The sequence below is a fragment of the Rhea americana genome, unplaced genomic scaffold (assembly GCF_003343005.1).
Source record: "Rhea americana isolate MKP2758 unplaced genomic scaffold, rheAme1 scaffold_222, whole genome shotgun sequence".
Classification (NCBI taxonomy): domain Eukaryota; kingdom Metazoa; phylum Chordata; class Aves; order Rheiformes; family Rheidae; genus Rhea; species Rhea americana.
The window spans coordinates 1,325,047-1,342,833 of NW_028186337.1; the positions used below are offsets into that span (position 1 = coordinate 1,325,047).

The window sequence follows — 17,787 nt, forward strand, 5'->3', positions numbered from 1 at the left end:
AAGACACAGGAATTCAGCAGATGAACACCACAGTGTTTCATCTCTCATGTTTTCCCCTCAGAAGCAATTAACCAGAGAAACAAATCTGAGGCACTGTTAAAAAAAAAAAAAATGCACATCACAGAGAGCAAATCCTACATTAGCAGTGAAATGATTAGCACAGATTCTCATTTCAGCACCAATCAGCCTCGACTTTAGTCCCAGAATTTCCAGGCTAAGCAGCTTTGATCGGAATAAATTAAAACCCTTATGCACTTCAAAGTGCCTCGCAATCTGTGCCGAAGCTGCCCAAAGCTGAAATGAGCAGGCTTTTCCAGAGTAGCGTGCAGATATTGCCAAAATGTGTCTGCACAGCACAGCTGCAATAGCGACATTCACGCCTCGCATCCCAGGCTGCTTAAAGGTTCCTGCGCTTTTGCCCCTATTTCCTTGCATCCACACTTCTCTCCTGCGTTCAGTCCTTCAGACACAGGAGAGACGGTAAAGAGCCACGAAATGAAGGAAAACTGGGGTCAAGCAGCCACCTCTACTCAAAGGAGCAATTAAGCTGCTAGAGCCTCCAAAGTGGAGGTATTGCATACATTTCTGGATGTTTGATGCCTCTCTCGTACGCCAGGTCTCGGTACGCCTTGCAGGCCATCAGAATGCTCTCGGTGCCCCCAGACGTCATCTGTTGGGAAGAAAAAGAAACAAAAAGAAAAAAATAAAATCGCCTACACAGATGTTACCGAAGGGCAAAAAAAAAAAAGAAAAAAAAATTATGAATGCTGCCACAGCATCTCTGCCCATGATGTTTCAGAAGCCAGAGATGCACAGGACAACTCAGGTTTGCAAGGGCAGCAGAAGGCATCGAACAGTACAAGGYGGCTTTCAAACGTTCAGGTTGAAAGTGCCCATTTAAGTGAGTGTTGGCTCCACTACTTAAAGGGAAAAAGCAACCCAAAACCCTGGCGAGAGAGGACCAGCCTGCGCAGTCACTAGCTGGCACGGACRACTGCACCTCACGAAAATACAAGCACACACTTAGCTCTCGATTACCTGGAGATGACTCAGCTGGCTTGCAGATTAGTTACACCATGTACACGGAAGCAACAAAGTTGGTTTGGTACCAAGACAGCTCAGGTACGGCAGGGTTTATTAGGCCTGGAGCACTGCCAGGTTGAGGCATGGAGCCAGCTCGGGGCTGGCACTGCTCTGGAGCCAAGGAGCTTTCCCCAAACGTGGACACCGGTGGGGACAGGACACTCTGCCACCCCATCTCTGCAGAGGCCAGTTGAGCTCTGGCCACTTCCAGGCTGGAGCTAGTAGAATCACAGAACGGTTGAGGCTGGAAGGGACCTCTGGAGATCATCTGGTCCAACCCCCCTGCTCAAGCACGGTCACCTAGAGCACCTTGCCCAGGATCTCGTCCAGGTGGGCTTTGAATATTTCCAGAGAAGGAGACTTCGCAACCTCTCCAGGCTACCTGTGCCAGTGCTCTGGGGTTTCTCAGCAGTAGATCCCGAAGGACCTCAGAAACTCTACACCGCGAGGGATGCCTGCGGCAGCAGCCCCRCAGCCTCCGTACGGCCCACCGCCCACGCCGCCCCGGCCCCTTGCACCCCGAGCACAGCGGAGCAACACGTTCTGCATCCGGTGCCGGGGAAGAGGAACGCACGGGCGCGCGCACGCACCAGCTCCTGGAGCACGCGTACTGCCGCACACCAGCACTCGAGAGCTTTTGAAAATAAAGCCACGAACTCCCCTGCAGGAAGACAGGCGTAAAAGGCAAGCCAACAGACGGGAGGATGGTCTCTCGCGGGCCAGCCTTCGCGAGCTCCGAGGGCCAGAGCAGAGGGCGCGTGCAAACCCTGCAGAGTAAGATTTTACCCTAACAGAACGAGGGGCTGTTGCTTCAAGCAGGGCTCACGCCACTGCCAGAATCCCATGTTTTTCAGGCGAAAGAAAGGGATCAGAGCTACATGCACTGCCGACAGAAAACTCATTTTTTGATTTCCTCGGGTGCTGAGCCAGCAGTCACTTCCCCTTTTTAACCCTCCCTTAAAACAGAAACACAAGAAGGATGTAATCACATGCGCACGTCTTACGCTATCCGCCAGTCTGGCTTTGGGGTTTTCACCAGCTGACGCTGCTGCAAAACCCCCAAAATGCAAAAAGCGTGACAGCGACAGACACAAGCACGGAGRTGAGGAACAAAAGAAAACCCCTACCCAGCCGCGCTCGTCCCTAGCAGGAGCCAAGCCAGCAGCAGCTGCCGGCGCGGGCACCGCGCAAGCAACTCTCACCACAGACAAACAAGCCCCGCTTTTTTGTACTCTGGGAACCGACAGCTGTTGCAAGAAAAAAGAAAAAAAAAATCTTAACAGAGCCTCACAGTGGAGAAAAAGAAAATAATCGCTGTACTTATTGGGAAGCAAAGAGACRGCAGGAGGAGCACAACGTCTCGAGTATTTTATAGGCTGTGTCATCCACTTCTCAACCCTTCTCACGGAAAAACTTGTCAGCTATTATTTGGGGGGAAAAAAGCAAGCGACATCACGCGGATTTTCCCTTCCCACGGCAGGGTGGTAGAACAGGAACGGAATTATTTCGCCCCGACAGCACTGCTTACTGTATCGCAGCGATTGTAAAAATAAGGCTGGGCATGATTTTGAGATGTTGGACGGATGCTCCTGAGCGCGAGGGCAGGTGGCCAGCAGGCCCCGCTGCTGGTGGAGCCACCTCCACCTCCATCTCGTTTGCCCTCCGAAGAGCGGCCCCCGCCACAGCCTTGCTCCGGCGCCCACCGTCCTCCAAAACGCGGCCGGCAAAGTTGCCAAAGCCGAGCCGCCCGCGAGGGCGAGGGCGAGGTTGTTCGCCCAGGCAGAGGGAGTCCGGAGGCTCCGCAGCCGCCCAGCCTGAATCACCATCACGGGACACGGGCTCCCCGCCGTGACTCAGCGCCGGCCCACCGCAGGCACAGACGGGTTTTGCTCTCCTTTACTTCAAAGCCCGCGAGCCTGGCGGAAGGGCTGGCAAGGGGCTTTGCTTTAAGCAGCTTCCCGGCCCGGCGCTATCTGCAAAAGCCAGAAGCGGCCTGTGGAAGAAGGAAACAAGGCAAGCGCTCGTCTGCTCCCGGTTTATTTGTTTTTGCGGACGGGAGGGGAGAGAACAAAGCACAGGGGGAAAAGATTCCTCCTCCTGCCTCCTCAGGTCAATACATCCGTTCCATTGCTCTTTCCCTGCAAATCCCAGCTCTCCACAACCTCAACGCTTACACAGCGATGRGAGGTACGGTCCCTATTACACAACTTCATTGGCAAGGCCACCTTCACGTTGCTGTCAAACCATCACACATCTTGCACCTTTAGCAGTCTCTAATATTCTGCTTGCACTTTTTCGCCTCGTTGGAAACATCTCTCTCCAGACCCTGGAGACCAAGTTGATCAAAAGTCTTCTCTGAGCTGAACTACCCTTTGAATAAGATCAGCAAACCACAATTTTTTTGGAGATAGTGTCACTGTGAAAACATACCATGATCCACCAGATGGTCATAACATAGGGGCAGGCTGACCTAAAATCCCCATGAAGCCAGGGGTCGTAAATGCCACAGCTCTCTCGCCCAAAGTGACCCACTTATCGCTGCAGAGAAAACCTGACAGATCTGCAGGAGAGCAAGCGGAAGCTTAACCACCCCAGGACRCAGCACTCGCATTTCGCTTCTAGATTTCAAATGTGCGACTAGCTATACGACAGTTTGGAAAGCCCAAAACGTGGGAGGAAGAGGCAAGCCAACTTCTACAGGGAGCTAGGTGTCCATCGTCTTCTGTTTTGGCCTCCTCCGCCTCGTCCTCAGCTGCAGAATAAGCGCAGAGAACTGAGAAAAGGACACCAAATGTATGCACACACACGGACAACCCTCCTCYGCACTCCGCTCCGGGCACTGCAAAGCAGAGCTTGTGACCCGCAGCACAAGTCCACATCAGGCAAAAATCAAACTCCCCCGCTCCCCTTYCACGTACCGAACTTAATCGGCCCCTCCAAATCATTGAAAGGACGCAGTCAGACTCCCACGGGAGCCAAAAGTCACCGATCCCTGTCTCTCTGCTCCTGCATAACACAAATAAAAGATAGAACAATAGTACTCAATGAGAAAGAGTAAGCATCTCTCTGCTCCAGGAAGCGATTGCTTTTAAATATAGCTTAAGAGCCTGGAATATCTCTTAGCGCAGCTGAAGGCGAAAGGCATGCCTGAGCATCCCACAAGGGAACTGTGGGTATTTTTATACTCAGGTTTAAACCAAGAATTGTAGCCCCCGTGCCTCAGAAAAAGGCAACTCTTGTAAATCACAAAAGCTACTCATCTAATTTAAAATTCAGAAATCCAAGACGACATTATTTAATCAAAATTTATCTAATGCATCAGCATCCTTCAGAGCAGGCAAACAGGACTGCTCTCCAGAGCTGCTCCTTTAAGAGATGCCCAACCCGACACGGGGCAGGACCGTGCAGAGATGCCCAGTCTCCCGAAGCCCTGGGAATAGCACAGTGCCAGTCTGCAACGTGCCACGGAAATCAGAGCACAAAGGAAGCAAAAAAAAATTCCATCTAGCACAGCTGTGGATAAACTCTTCAGAAACACCAACAAGCACCATCTACCTTCAGGGACCATCACYGGACACCAACTCAACTGGACAAGCAGCCCCTAGATCAGATCAGTAAATCCAGCGGACAGGGACGCAACAACAGTCGCTTGCACCCATTACTTCTCAGAGACAGCCGTGATGAAACGCAGGAAAAAACACACATTTGTTTTAGTTTACAGTACTGCAGAAGTGGAATCAAGGGAACGAGAAGCTTTCTCGCTCAAAAAAAGCATCGGCACTTCCTGAACAGATCAATTTAAAGATAACTCGCAGCGTTATACCCTCCCTGGTGGAGCCACCTCTTATTTTACAGCCTCACCAGGTATCAGAGCACAACTGCGGCAGCATGAGCAACTAGTTACAGCATGGCCTGCCAGAGATGGAAGGAAGGGACCAGTTTGAGAAAAATGTTCTTTATAAAATGGCTGCGTAACTGCCAAAAGCTCCAGAAATCATTTAGAAATAGTAACTCTGTTTAGGGGAGGGAAAAAAAAAAATCTTTGACTCCAACRACTTAAGGAGCAGGTAATCCTCACATCTCCTGCCAAGTCTCTCCATCAAGTGTCATGCTCTCACAGCCAGGAAGAGCTGCRTGAGAGGGAGGAAGGTGCAAAGTCCAGTGGAAAGACTCGTCTGGACAAGGTAATTACAGGGCTACAATTAATCTGCTCTTTCCACCCAACCAACTTTCCAACCCTCCCTCTGACCCTGCAGATCTGAGTGGTCAGCCAGCTGGAACGTAACTCCACGGCAGGTTGAACACTTCCCCTTTTGCTTGGCTTCTGCTCGAGTTTCAGCTTTGAGGCCTGATCCTCTGAAGGAGGGAAAGAAGGAAGGGGCAGAGGAAGAGTGGAAGTCCTCAGCGAGCCCACGCCAAGGTTCTCACGCCGGCTGCGATCGCTGTCTGACCGTGCAGCAGCTTTTTACCGTTCTGAATTTCTCCTCTCACACAATTCTGCTTTCAAATTTCAGTGAAAGCRCACGCAGGGCCAAGGTTGGCACACTTACAACACACACTTTACACAACAAAACCTGTATGCGTGTCGCAGCCTTCAGCGAGCAAAGTTCCCCGAACAGACGATCGGCATCGTGGAACTACCTATGTGACCATTATATCAATTAACATCTCAACCACAGGTGAAGATGAGTTCCAACAGYTTAGACCCAGCCTCTTCCCACTCCAGGGATAATCTAACCAGTGCTSTCAAGCACTGCAAGTAAACAAGGAGATAAGGTTAAATGCCTTTTAGATGCAAACAAGCACAGCAGGTTTGCTCTCCAAATTGGAGYGTGGTCACAGGGCGCGACTTCCTGTTATCGAAGGCAGTCACGTCCTGTACTCCCAGTCATACACCAGTCAAGTTTCATCTTCAATCCAGTCGGAGTTTGGTCCCAAGTACCCCTCTTAAGCAGCTCTTCTGGCGCCTCCCAAGCTCCCAGCAGTCAGAGTAAGCCCATTCAAGGCCAGTTCACCTTGTCAGCTCTTGGGTCAACACTATCTTCCTGTACTGATCTTCGGCCTTTCCTGGCCTTCTCCCTCCCTAGCGTATTTACAGACAGCAGCCACCTCATGCCCAACCTCTAAAAAGYCTCTTCTGAATTCTTCTCACAAATCTAAGTACTTCTTTGCAAGTTATTAAGCAGTCAGTGTGTATYGCAATAGCACTTGAAGACCCTGCTAGGAGATAATGGCCTCACWGTCCCACGCACCACTAAAAAGGGAAGAGAGAGGACTTGGCCTGAGGAACACATAATCCTCATCTGACAGGCAACGCAACAGAGGAGTGTTAAAAAAAAAATTTTTTTTTTAATGACAAAGAAAGCAAAAATCTGAACTCTTGTGCTGGGAACTATCGAGGCTTTAAAAACTGTTTCAACCCTAGTACACTGGAAGGCCGCACAAACAGACTTGCTAAGGTGGTTTTCCAGTTGGACAGGTGACAATAATGCCATACCTGCTTGATCACCAACCCTTGGAGCTGCTCGTTGGTGACCATCCAGCCAGACGGCCAGCCTTGTCTCCAGTCCTAGCCTTCTGGAAGGCTTGCACATTTGCAGCTCAGAGATCAAAACTACGGGGAGCTGCTCAAAAATGACGCTGCTCCGTTCCCCATCCTCCACTGACATCCAGCCAGGTTTCTGTAGCCCATTACACYGGGTCTCCTTTCCTACTGCCATCAGGGCAACACATTTTTAGGACTGTGAAAAACAGCTGAAGTAAATTGCCTTCTCTAAAGAACGATTTCCCTGATTTAAATTGTCTYTCTCTCTCATTCTGCCTCTCATCAAGCTTCACCAAGAGGAGCAATTAGCAACTCCCTTCTGTGCAACTATGCTGGCACAGCGTATACCACAATCATGTTTCAGCATGACCTTGACCTCGATCTCAGCTGGATAGCACAAGCTGCATGTGCACTTAAGTCCAACTTAGAAAAACACAGAGGCCCACGGGACACTTGAATACAGGCTACTCACAGCACCACAGGAGTTGGGGCCCCCGTTGAAGAGCGTGCAGGCTATCCTCACTACTTCTGCTTCCATCTTCCTCAAACCTGGGAATATATCCGGATGGAGAGGGTTACTCCAGGCAAACTCCTCGTACACCTTCAGAAAACAGAGACAGAAAGTTAGCCCCGCGGGGAAGCCGTGGGTTTTCAGCAAAGGGGTGCACATTTAGGAATTCACCATACATATAYAAGCAAAATAGCCCAACAAACTGCATTCAGCCACAACAAGTCCAAGGAGATCTGCAGTACTTACTCCTACTGTGAGTAAATGCTACAAGCTGGGAAGCTACAGAGGAAAAAAAATCGTTTGTTTTTCTAGGCCATTCTGGCCTCCGCAATGATTGTATAACAAAGCAACATTGCTTAGGCTTAATGGTTCAGCTATTTGAAAAGACGATCATTGCATCAGGTATATACACACCCGACAATTGCTTTACACAGACCAGGCCAGTACGTGACCCCCGATAACTTGCTCTGCAGAACGAGTTTTAAAGGAAGACCATGGGGAGAAGCAAACAGCAACAGCAACCACCAAACGGAACWCACTACAGCTGTTATAAATCTTGCTCCCACAAGCAAGGAGGCCAGATTTCCCTTTCTAGCAGAAAAAAAAGGGGGGGGTGCAGTAGATATGTTTCAAAGCAGACCTTTGGGCTGTTTAGGTTGTTTTCAATCTTCTCAAAGGAAAATGTTCCCAGCGAGGTAAACAGACCTAACAAAGGCTGCACTGAAGCGTGCCAGTCCTCCATTGTTGTAGGATTTGGACTGCACAGTAATGCCAAAACACATTACAAACTTCTTTTTTGCTTAAATCAAGAGCAGCTCAGCTTTGCTCAGGAACAATCCGAAGTCCCCCCACGGGACTCCGTACTGGGACGGCCAGGCACGCCGTCGCTGCGGCCTGCAGCTAGGTCACACCTATCGGATGGTCCTGCTGAAGCCCACCTACAGCAATTTCATGCCCCCTCTCACTCGCTGAATCAGAAGGTCAGTACCAATTTCCAACTCACTTGCAATCAGCTTCTTGCTTGCTCAAAACAAGATCTTATTCAGRTGGATCCTAGTTATCTCTACATAGTATTTTCACAGTGACAGCCACGGGCCAGCYTTACACAGCCCAAATGCTTTCTGATAGTTGCCCTTCCACTTAAGTTTATCCTAGGCTCTGTCTTCAGCTCTTAGTTTCAGATATTCTCTGCTTATCTTGAAAGATGCTGGAAGAGTCTCGAGGGGGATTTGGTCTCACTAGGGATCCTTAAGATACCTGCAGATGCCACGTTAGACCGCTTGCAGTTCTTTACCTTCACTAGTAGGCGGGTGAGTTTCTCTTCACCGCTGTACACAGTCCCCGAGACTTTCCCGTCCTCCCAGCGTACATCTCCTGAAAGAGGAGCAAGAAAAGCACGTTGCAATCACAGCCRCTCCCAGAAAGCGCTTCGAAGCGCACAAAGAAGTCTCCCACCAGTTCTGCGGACGAGGATTTGGGTTTTGAGACTTCACTGATAAGAAACAAGCACGTTTCTCGTGCCACAGAGATAGCTTGCTTCAGCGCTACAGCTCGGGCACCTTGTGTCCTATGAGCTTAGCAAACTACAAGCACCCGATGAATAGAGTCGGCACATAAACAATATCTAGCTGCAGCAAGCAGCTGAATCAAGAAGTAATCCGCTTAATCCCCGCTCAAACTCCTCGAACTGCCGTCCGCACAGCTGAATCACATCGCTGAAGTCACAGCCCGATCCAGAGAGCGCCCAGCAGCRTTGCCAGCTGGGAAGGGAGAGAGGAGCCACGTTCGCACCGCTAAAACCTACAAGGCAGGATGCCTCAATTAATTATCACCTGCAACTACGTGCCATGGAAASAGGAAGCAAACTGGAGTAGCACTGACAGTGCACCTCCTTTAACGCCCCAGCAGAGTATTTCCACCTGTTCGGTTATGTGCTCGTGTCACCCAAATTTCCATGTTAGAAGTAACAGGCATATGAATTGAGGTGGGGATATTTACATCAGTGMTGCAACTCAAGTTTCAGACACTGCTTATGTGGACTCAAGCCAAGAAAACATCATGGCTGTGTCTTTTTTCAAGGGAGTTTTCAAAGTACAAACCTGTATGACTTCATTTAAGAGAGAAAGTCCTTGGAAACTCCCTAAAACACTGTTTGAAAGTTTTTTGTTACAAATATTCTTCGGGGGTTTACATAAAAATAYATTTCTGCTAAAAGCCAAACATCCAAGTGATTGCTCGCAAACACTCAATTTCAATGTAAATACTCMAATACAGTATTAAATGTCATGAATACTGTCCTTAATCATCTCCAAAAGAAAAACATTGGTGAGGGACACCAAGCAAGAAATAGTTAAGATGAAACTATGAGCAGGAGTCATTAAACCTCACTTAACAGAGTAAGCCTAGTATTAGGTCTAGGAAGCAGGCCCACCTCTGCAGCAGCACTGACTCACGATCATACCTTTTGAACTGTACTCTTTCATCTTCTCTAGCACTTCAGACTGGCTCATGCCTTCTTCCGGCAGCACTCGGATATAATCCTTTTCATCTTTCAGGAAGGACAGACTGGAGGTGACATCACTCAAGGCTTCATCAATCTTCTTTTGAATCTGAAAAGAGAGGAAAGCCCTATCAGCAACGGGGCTGGCCACGTCTTACGTGAACTGTTCAGCGCCTGCAGGAGCGAGCCCACTAGCTGCAGCCACTCTGCTGGGCGGAAAAAGGCTAGGAGCTGGCTCAGCCCTGCGACCAAAAACATAGCAGGGATGCTCTTCCTCCCTCCCCATCTCTTCCTCCAAAAGCAAGCTGCCGTGTCCAAAACGCCCACAGGAACAGTCACCTGCGTGCGCTGGTCTCCAAAGCACATCAGGAGCTATCAGAAAGTGCTAGCTGGCACGGCCCATACCCGTGCAAACTAACCAGCACGGACGATCACGGAGCAATGCTTAGGCCACAGCTTGGCTGCATTTTCTTTAACAGCACAGTCACCACCACCACATTAAAAGACAGTATCTTCTTTAATGGGTGCTAATGAGCAGTGGGAGTTCTGAGCCCCTTCCTTAATGCTTGAGGAAAAAAAAAAACTTAGGGCAAAAATACATCATTTTTATCCATAGAACATCTTTAAGCCACAGTTGTGAATTTGTAGAAGTCTTCAGATATATTATGTTTTGCACCTTGTCTCCTCTGCCATCCCATATACAGCTTAGAGACTTATGAAAACAGAGATGCGCATTAAAAAAATCTCCACTACAGATACAGTCAAGAAATTTCTTTCTTCCAACCCACACCCTACACTCAGCAGGCCCAGATTTCTCCTCACAACACATTCCTACGTAGAGACTCTTCTTCCAGAGCCAATAGACAACACAGCTGTGGGGATGTTATCAGTTTTAAAGACTTTTGGACATTGGAACGCCTCAAAGTCAAGGTGTCCTGTAGGCAACTGATAGGTTATCACCTACCAGCTGGCCAAAGAGTGCGAGCAGTGCCCAGACAGGACGTGCCAGGAGCCCTTCGGCACGGGAGGGCTCAATGATACTAGCCTGGGAACACGAGTACCATGCACAGGGACCCCAGAAACTGTCCTTTTCTAACCGGCAGAGAACAAATTAAGCAGAACAGGACAAGCCATAAATTCACCCAGCCAAGGGCTGCTGAAACCAGCAGGCGAAAGTTTGGGCACTTAACATCAAGTAAAGGGGGCTAGCCTCTTATCAAGGGAGAAACCCGAGAACTGCCTCCACATCAGAGATCACAAGGAACAGCTCCTACTACTATTTGATAAGATGGCCTATGATGGACCTGATGCCCCCAAGTCAATGCTTAAAGTTGCCTACACATCAAGCAGAAGGGCAGTCATCAGGTGTGATATCATCATTTACCAGGTAAAATAAATCAAACTGTGTGTTAATGACTTAATGATCGAGAAATAAGTGCTAAAAAATGCTGACATTCATAGTTTCAAGTTTTCATGTAGAAAACATCTCCCAGACACTGAAGCTGGTCTCGTTTTTAATGATTACACAAACTCCTGATATCTCCGTGCTATAATGCTAACGGCTGCTAACAGATATCTGAGCTCTAAACTAATCATAACCAGTCATCAGATTAAAAGAAATTATCCTTCCATGTTGCACAACAAAGGTTTGCCTACTTCACACTTGCTCAAGAATAAGACATTGTTTCAGAGTAACAACCCAAGCTCAAGTCCTGTCCCGTTCTTCCATGAATCAAGTTATTTTCTTGAAATCCATCAGGGAGAAAACATCACCGGAAAATTTGGTGAGGGCACCCACTGATCAATGGCTACAAAAAGTGGCATCCCCCAAGCGGCTGAAATACTTACTATGGCCCCGACAAAAGGCATTTTCCTCAAGAGTTTAAAGAACTGTTTTTTAGTTCGGGACGTTAAACCTGAAAGAGAAAAGTCAGCAGTTAAGGTAAGAAACCTGATGCGTTCAGAGCACGGTATTCCTGATACAAGCTGCGATTCAGGCGCAGCATTTCTGGTCTGACACGGCCCAGGCCACAGAAAGAACTGGTTTGCAAAATAGTAGCTGTCTCTGGGGACCAGTATGTCTCATGTTCTTTCTTCGCTGCTAAGCCTGCTGCAAAGGGACGGGCAACCCCATAAAGCTAAAATCCCTGCTTGGCTAGAGCCAGCAAGAACGCTTTTTGAGATTATCCTGCATCCTCGACCCAGGATAGCACAGCGACGTGAACACGCTCAGAAACGCGAAACAAGCCTCCCGGCCCAAAGGAGGAAATAGCAGCGCAGCTGGAAGGGGACCAAGTTTTCTTCCGGTCTCCGGCCATCTGATACAGGCACCGCATGATGCGACAGGAAGCGGTTCAGYGCCCGCTGCTCAGGGCAAGGGCAGAGAGCGACAAAAACTGTAAATCCCACCACAACGGATTAGCTTGCCTTTAAAAAAAATAAATATATACACTTCGGGTATATTTTGGAAAAGGGGACAGTAGTTGCAGTTTGGCAGATTCTGTAGCAAACATTTAACACACTGGAAATAACATTTCTACTGCAAACACTGTGCCTGAGCACTTTTTCATCAGGGACTTCCACACTGAGAGGAGATTTAAGAGTTACTGTAGACACTTCAAAAATCCAGACTATTTAATCAGATCTCACGCAATTAGTTAATATTTTAAAAAATGTACCATGAACAGTACAAACATCAGCCAAAACGCTATAACAACGCTGCACTGAGCAAAAGCTTCACCTCATTTTGTTCTTTTCACAGACGTTCCCCCTCTTCAGCTACTCTAGCTTTTAGAAAGAAAAAAAGCCTCCTTGAGGAACAGAGAAGACAGGAATAAACATCAAGTTAAAAACTCTGGTATTTTTAACATGTTGCTACCAAAATGCAACTCTACGGCCCGGGGGCATCCACAAAGCACCACACTCTCCTCCAAAAGCAAGGTAGTTACCTCTGACCCTTCCCTAGCCACAGGGGAAACAGAGATACAAGAACTGCAAGAAGAGCCCACTGAAGAACCGCCAGGAGCAGAAATCACTTGAAGCAGGAAAAGGCTCCGAAAACACAACTGAAAATGCCATTATTTCAAACATCCCAGATGTGAAACACACTTCCAACGCCAAATCAGAAGCAGTCTCCTCCTCTGGTTGAGGAACGATCAAGAGCTAGAGCTACCGTGACATTTTGCTCTAGCAACTATGTTCAGGAGACCCTGCATCTCAGACCGGTTTTCCCCAGGTTTTGAGGCAGAAGAGAGTTTTTTGGCATGGAAATGGCTTAGCCAGAAGCTAAAAGGAGACAAAAGGAAGGGGGGAGATAGAGGCACATTCCAGGCAGTCCCACCACACCCTTCGAAGGAAGGGGGAAGCTGCATTGACCAAACACGCCTTGATCCTAATTTGGAAAAGGTCTCATTAACACTAACCAGCTGACAGCAGAAGGCCTGTTTGCATCTCGGTTGTTCCCACCTTCCCTTCACAGCTAAGGGCAAATCAACCCCCCATAAAGCCAAAAAAAATCTCCCACACTTTAAATACTTACTCTCGGCTTGAAAGAGGAAACCGTGCAGCCATACAAGAGTAAGAGTAGAAGCAAATGTCAGCGCAATCAACTGCCAGGGCTCGAGTCCATCGCACTGGGCATTCACGAAACTCTTTGCTTTCTCCCAGTACATCTGGAGGACCTCCTTGTAGGGGATAAGGGCATCCTACAAAAAAAAGAAAAAACAAGGTGACTGATACCGAGAAAACGGTCATGTTCAAACGCACGCGAGCAGGGCATCAGAAACACTTTAACGAGAGCTGCCTCCCACGCAACTCTGTTGTCTATTTAAAATGCGCTTTTCAGTACGCAAACCGCGTGCTTTGCTTAATTCCTGTGCATAGGCCGAGCAGGAGAGAGCTGTTATTCATCTCCAGTCAAAACCCACTGACAAAAAACACACAGCTCAAGAGACCAAATATTCAGAGGGAAGGGCCACTGGCAGATGAGCAAGATGCACAAGCCTCTTGGGTCCAATGCCCACCAGGAGACCTCAAAGTGAGATCAGCAGCAATCTTACTACTGACAAAACAAGCAGGAGTAATTGTGTTAATCTCAGTATTATTTCCAAGAACTTATCAGTTCAGGTGGCAAATGAAGGCTGAACTACTATAATTCTTCCATCCAGGGAGGAGTCACCATTCACCAGGTACCACCAGAATTCGGTGTACACAAGGGAGAAAGGCTATTTCCCTCTGAGGTCTTCCATGCAACACACTGGAAAAAGGGTTCTCCAGCTGAGAAGAATCCACATAACCACGGCTTGTCTGGAGCTATGACAAAAATAACTATTCTGGGGTCTTGCATACAAAAGCTTGTGTATTTTTATTTTTTAAGCTCCTTCAGGCTCTTCTCTCCTTTTAACGCACCGTCAAGCCTAGTTTTCCCTGGTTTCGCTGGAGAACTTTCTGGAGGAACCTCAGAACACCCCAACAAAACTCTGCCTGCCACACAACGGAAAAAGCACACAGGGCCTTCCAAAAGTTTGTTAATAAAACTTTGGACGGGAGGAGATATGTCACTGAAATGACATATTTCCTTGACATACGGCCTTGACGGTGGTTTTAAAAGCTTGCAAAAATGGACATAAACCAACCAAGTCAAAAACTGCTAGAACTTCTCTTCTCAGCACTCCTCATAGACCTCACTTCCGGGTCAAGCGAACAACAGAAGCAGTATTTAACTAGTTCAGGTCACCCTTCTGGGGTGACCTGTCTTTGCAATGCAACCAGAGAGACCACAAAGTCTCTCAAGTAACCCAGAAATAAGGGTAAAAAGCCACAGCATCAAGCCATCACAACAGATAACATCACCCACCGCCCCGCACTGGCGGGAGGAACTGGACCAACTTAGGCAAGAACATTCCTGCTCCCAACGAGCGGCATGCACCTYCGAGACATCGTATTAGCACCCATTTGCCTGGCATGGGGCAACTTAAAAATACGCCAGCTACTTTGGCCTGGAAACTAGACAGCCACATAAACCGCTGCAATTCTGAAATATCAGAGTTAATGCCCAGCCCACAACCCAGTCGCCACAAAGCTGATTTAAGCCTCAAATCTGGGAGCTGCCTTCTCCAGCTAACGGAAGGTGCTTCTCACGTTTCACTGAATTTGCTCAATCTTCTTAGGGAAAAAAAAGGAAAAGAAAACAGGGAGAGTGCTTAATGGTGCAGAATCCAGCAACGATGACTTCGGCTTGTAGGAGCGAGTACCTGGATACCATCCAGTTTTGAAGCTGCTCTTAAAAGGATGGAAACGGAGCCRCTACTGCATTGGTTTCGTTATAGCTGTTCCGAGCTGACGGCACGGAAACGCTGCAGTATCAAACACGGAGCGGTGTGTTTGGGTCCCGAAAACGAAGCGTACCGTAAGCTGCATGCCCCAAACCAAAACCAAACGTTACATTTTAGGCAGGAGTCGTGCAAGGCAACGGCCACGTAATAAATCTGACAACGAACCGCTCTCGCTCTTGGATGAGGACGCGGCCGGGAGACCCCAGCCAGCTCCACCTCTTGGCGTGAAATCACTGCCTCCTCCCCGAAACCACCGCATTTTGCAGGGATGGAGGGAAAAGAGAGTAAGTCCGTTCTTCTCCATCGAGCCAAGYGGCACAATACCAACGTTGTGGTATGGTTTGCACCACTGCAAGCCTAAATACTTCACCTTACGCTTACCCCAAAGCTAAAAGCACGCGGGCTGCTACCGCAGGTCCCCAGACAGCTGCTAAAACTCAACGACGCGCACGAGCTTCACGGGAAGAGCTTCACGCCGTGAATCCCGACCCGCTGAAGAACTTCCTTCCCTTCCTCAGTTCCAATAAATAAATAAATATCTGAGATTACCACCAAAGAGCAATCTACCAGGCCACTGAAAACAGATTAGAAAAAYAGTGGTGATCAGCATGCAAGAAGACTTAGCTAGGGAATATAAATACTCAGCTGCTTGGCTAACAGCATTCTTTAAATGCGCTTCTTCTTTTCCCCCAAGTAATCAGTAAGGTAAGCAAGACTTCCGCTTTCTGCATTACTAACTTAATCCTGGAGAATCGAGAGGCCGCATTTAAGCATAATCTACATATATCACTATATTTTATTAAGCACAACCTCTTTTTATGAGCCTCACCAATCTGGGATGCTCCCACTTCACACCTGTGGTTCTGCACTACTTCCTTATCCTRTGGGGAGGAGGCCGGGGGGGAATAAATGTCTGGCCTGTGTTTGGCCAAATAGTTTCAATTCCTTCCACGCCAGCACGGGGGAGGCTGCTCACAACAGAGGAAAAGAGCAGGTTTTGCACCAAACCATCACACATAATAAGGCGGGATGCACTTCCAGCTTCGTGAGATTATTGCTCCCGTTCTCCTCCGCTATTGCCGCTTTCCCCGCTGGGCTAAGGGCAATGACCTGGCCTGATTATAAGGCAATATTTAGGACAKGATTCCATGCAAGATGATATCCTTCACAGAAAAGCAGGTTTCACAAAAAAAAATACAATAAAAGAAATAYATAACCCCCCCTTTCCTTTCCCGTTACAGGAGAGCAGATAAGTTAATTTTTTTCCCCTGAAAGAACCTTCCCCTAACAAAAAGCAGCCCAACTTCACACGATACAATCAATTTAAAAGCCTGACTTAGGAGCTCATTAAAAAGTATGGGAGAAAATCCCCACTAGAGGATTTTTTTTCTTAATTCTCAGAGCATTAAGATAGWCCCAGGCATTAGATAGAGTACTAATTGCTATCATTAGGACATGCAGTATTCATTTGTACTAATATTAATGCACTTGGCAAGCCAAGCAGTTTACATATTGAATTTTTAGCTACACAGATGAGGAACACATCCTTAGGATTTTATTTCTGAAGGCCATTAGCTAGCTGAGCTGTTTCAGCGAGAGCACTTACCCCACTACAAAAGAGGACAAATTAACTGCAGTAATGCTCTTCTGCCCCAGACGATAGGGGAAAAAGAAAAAAAAAAAAAGTGTGTGAAAAATGCCAAAGTTAGTAAGAGCAGATTTTGCAATTTTGCCAGAACAGCGTTTTTTTGGTGGCAAGTTTTAGAATTGCAATAAGTGCATTATTAAAAAATATATAAACACTGCTATTTAGAAGGATGGCAATTTTTTCCATCAGACACACCGTACGCAAACCAACGCACGCGCTACCCCACCAGGCCCGCGGGCTCGAGGCGGGTGGCTGCAGAATGGCCGATTATAGCGTTCGCACCAAAATAAACGAGGCAGCAGCGGAGAATAAGGGCGGCGGCAGCACCCTCGGGTTGCACTGCCGAGGGGGAGCAAAAAAAACCCTCAAGACGGGATGGGTAAAGGCTGGTCCTAAGCTGGGAAAAAAAAAAAAATAAGTGTGGTTTTATGATGGCCCAAAGGGCCGATTTCAAWATTGGGTGAGATTTCAGATTTCGTCCGTGAGGGGGACGCCGCCCGTCTGTCCCCTCCGGCAGCTTCAAGCGCCGCGCAGGATTAGGCGCGCTCCGCGCCGCAGGCGGGCAGCGCCTCGAAGGCCCGCGTGGGAGCGGGCTCCGTCGAAGCCCTTCGGCTAGGGGCGGCCAGGACAAGGCGTCAAGCAGGAGCGCGGCAACCGCCCCGCGCGCGCAGAGCGGAGGCCTCGACCCAGCACCGCCGAGCGCCACAGGGAAGCGCCGGGCGCGAGGCGTCGCCTCCGCGGCAGCGCAGGTCGGCAGCTCCGAGCACCTGTACGAGCGGGCAGCGGGTGGGAAACTCAGTGGGCTAAAAGCGCGCGGCGGATGGGGGAAGCCAGACTTTACTTTGCTTAGGTTAAAAAAATAAAAATAAATAAATAAACAAACCCAGCGCCTCGCCATCCCCCTCGCTGAGGGCTCGGGAAGGGTCAGAGGCGCCAAGGAAAACCGCCGCGTACCGGCGTTCCTGCAGAGCAAGCTCCGACCCCTGGACACGGAACCGGCTCCACGAGCCGCCCGGGCTCCCGAGCCGCCGCGGCAGAGCGGCCGCCCTCCCGCAAGGCCTCGGCGCCAGCAGAGGCCCCAGCTCCCGCCCCGCGCCCCCCCCCCGACGGCGGCGGCCGTGCAGGCCCTCCGCGGCGCTGCGCACCCGCCTGCCTCCCCCTCTCCTC

General features: G+C 48.9%; 1 protein-coding gene across 2 annotated transcripts in view; it reads right to left on the minus strand.

The window, feature by feature from the left end:
- SGPL1 (sphingosine-1-phosphate lyase 1) overlaps positions 1 to 13,360 on the minus strand; it is a 21,498-nt gene extending 8,138 nt beyond the window's left edge. Inside the window, exons 1-6 of one of the 2 annotated variants that reach the window (XM_085305573.1) lie at positions 13,178 to 13,360; positions 11,488 to 11,555; positions 9,601 to 9,748; positions 8,434 to 8,513; positions 7,101 to 7,229; positions 582 to 670 (exon numbers count right to left, since the gene is read on the minus strand). In XM_085305573.1, the coding sequence (XP_085161699.1) occupies positions 582 to 670; positions 7,101 to 7,229; positions 8,434 to 8,513; positions 9,601 to 9,748; positions 11,488 to 11,555; positions 13,178 to 13,310 (647 nt within the window). In that variant the 5' untranslated portion in view covers positions 13,311 to 13,360. The remainder of the gene's footprint in view (positions 1 to 581; positions 671 to 7,100; positions 7,230 to 8,433; positions 8,514 to 9,600; positions 9,749 to 11,487; positions 11,556 to 13,177) is intronic. The other variant, XM_085305574.1, reaches the window with a different exon arrangement.
- Between the last annotated feature and the right edge of the window lie 4,427 nt (positions 13,361 to 17,787).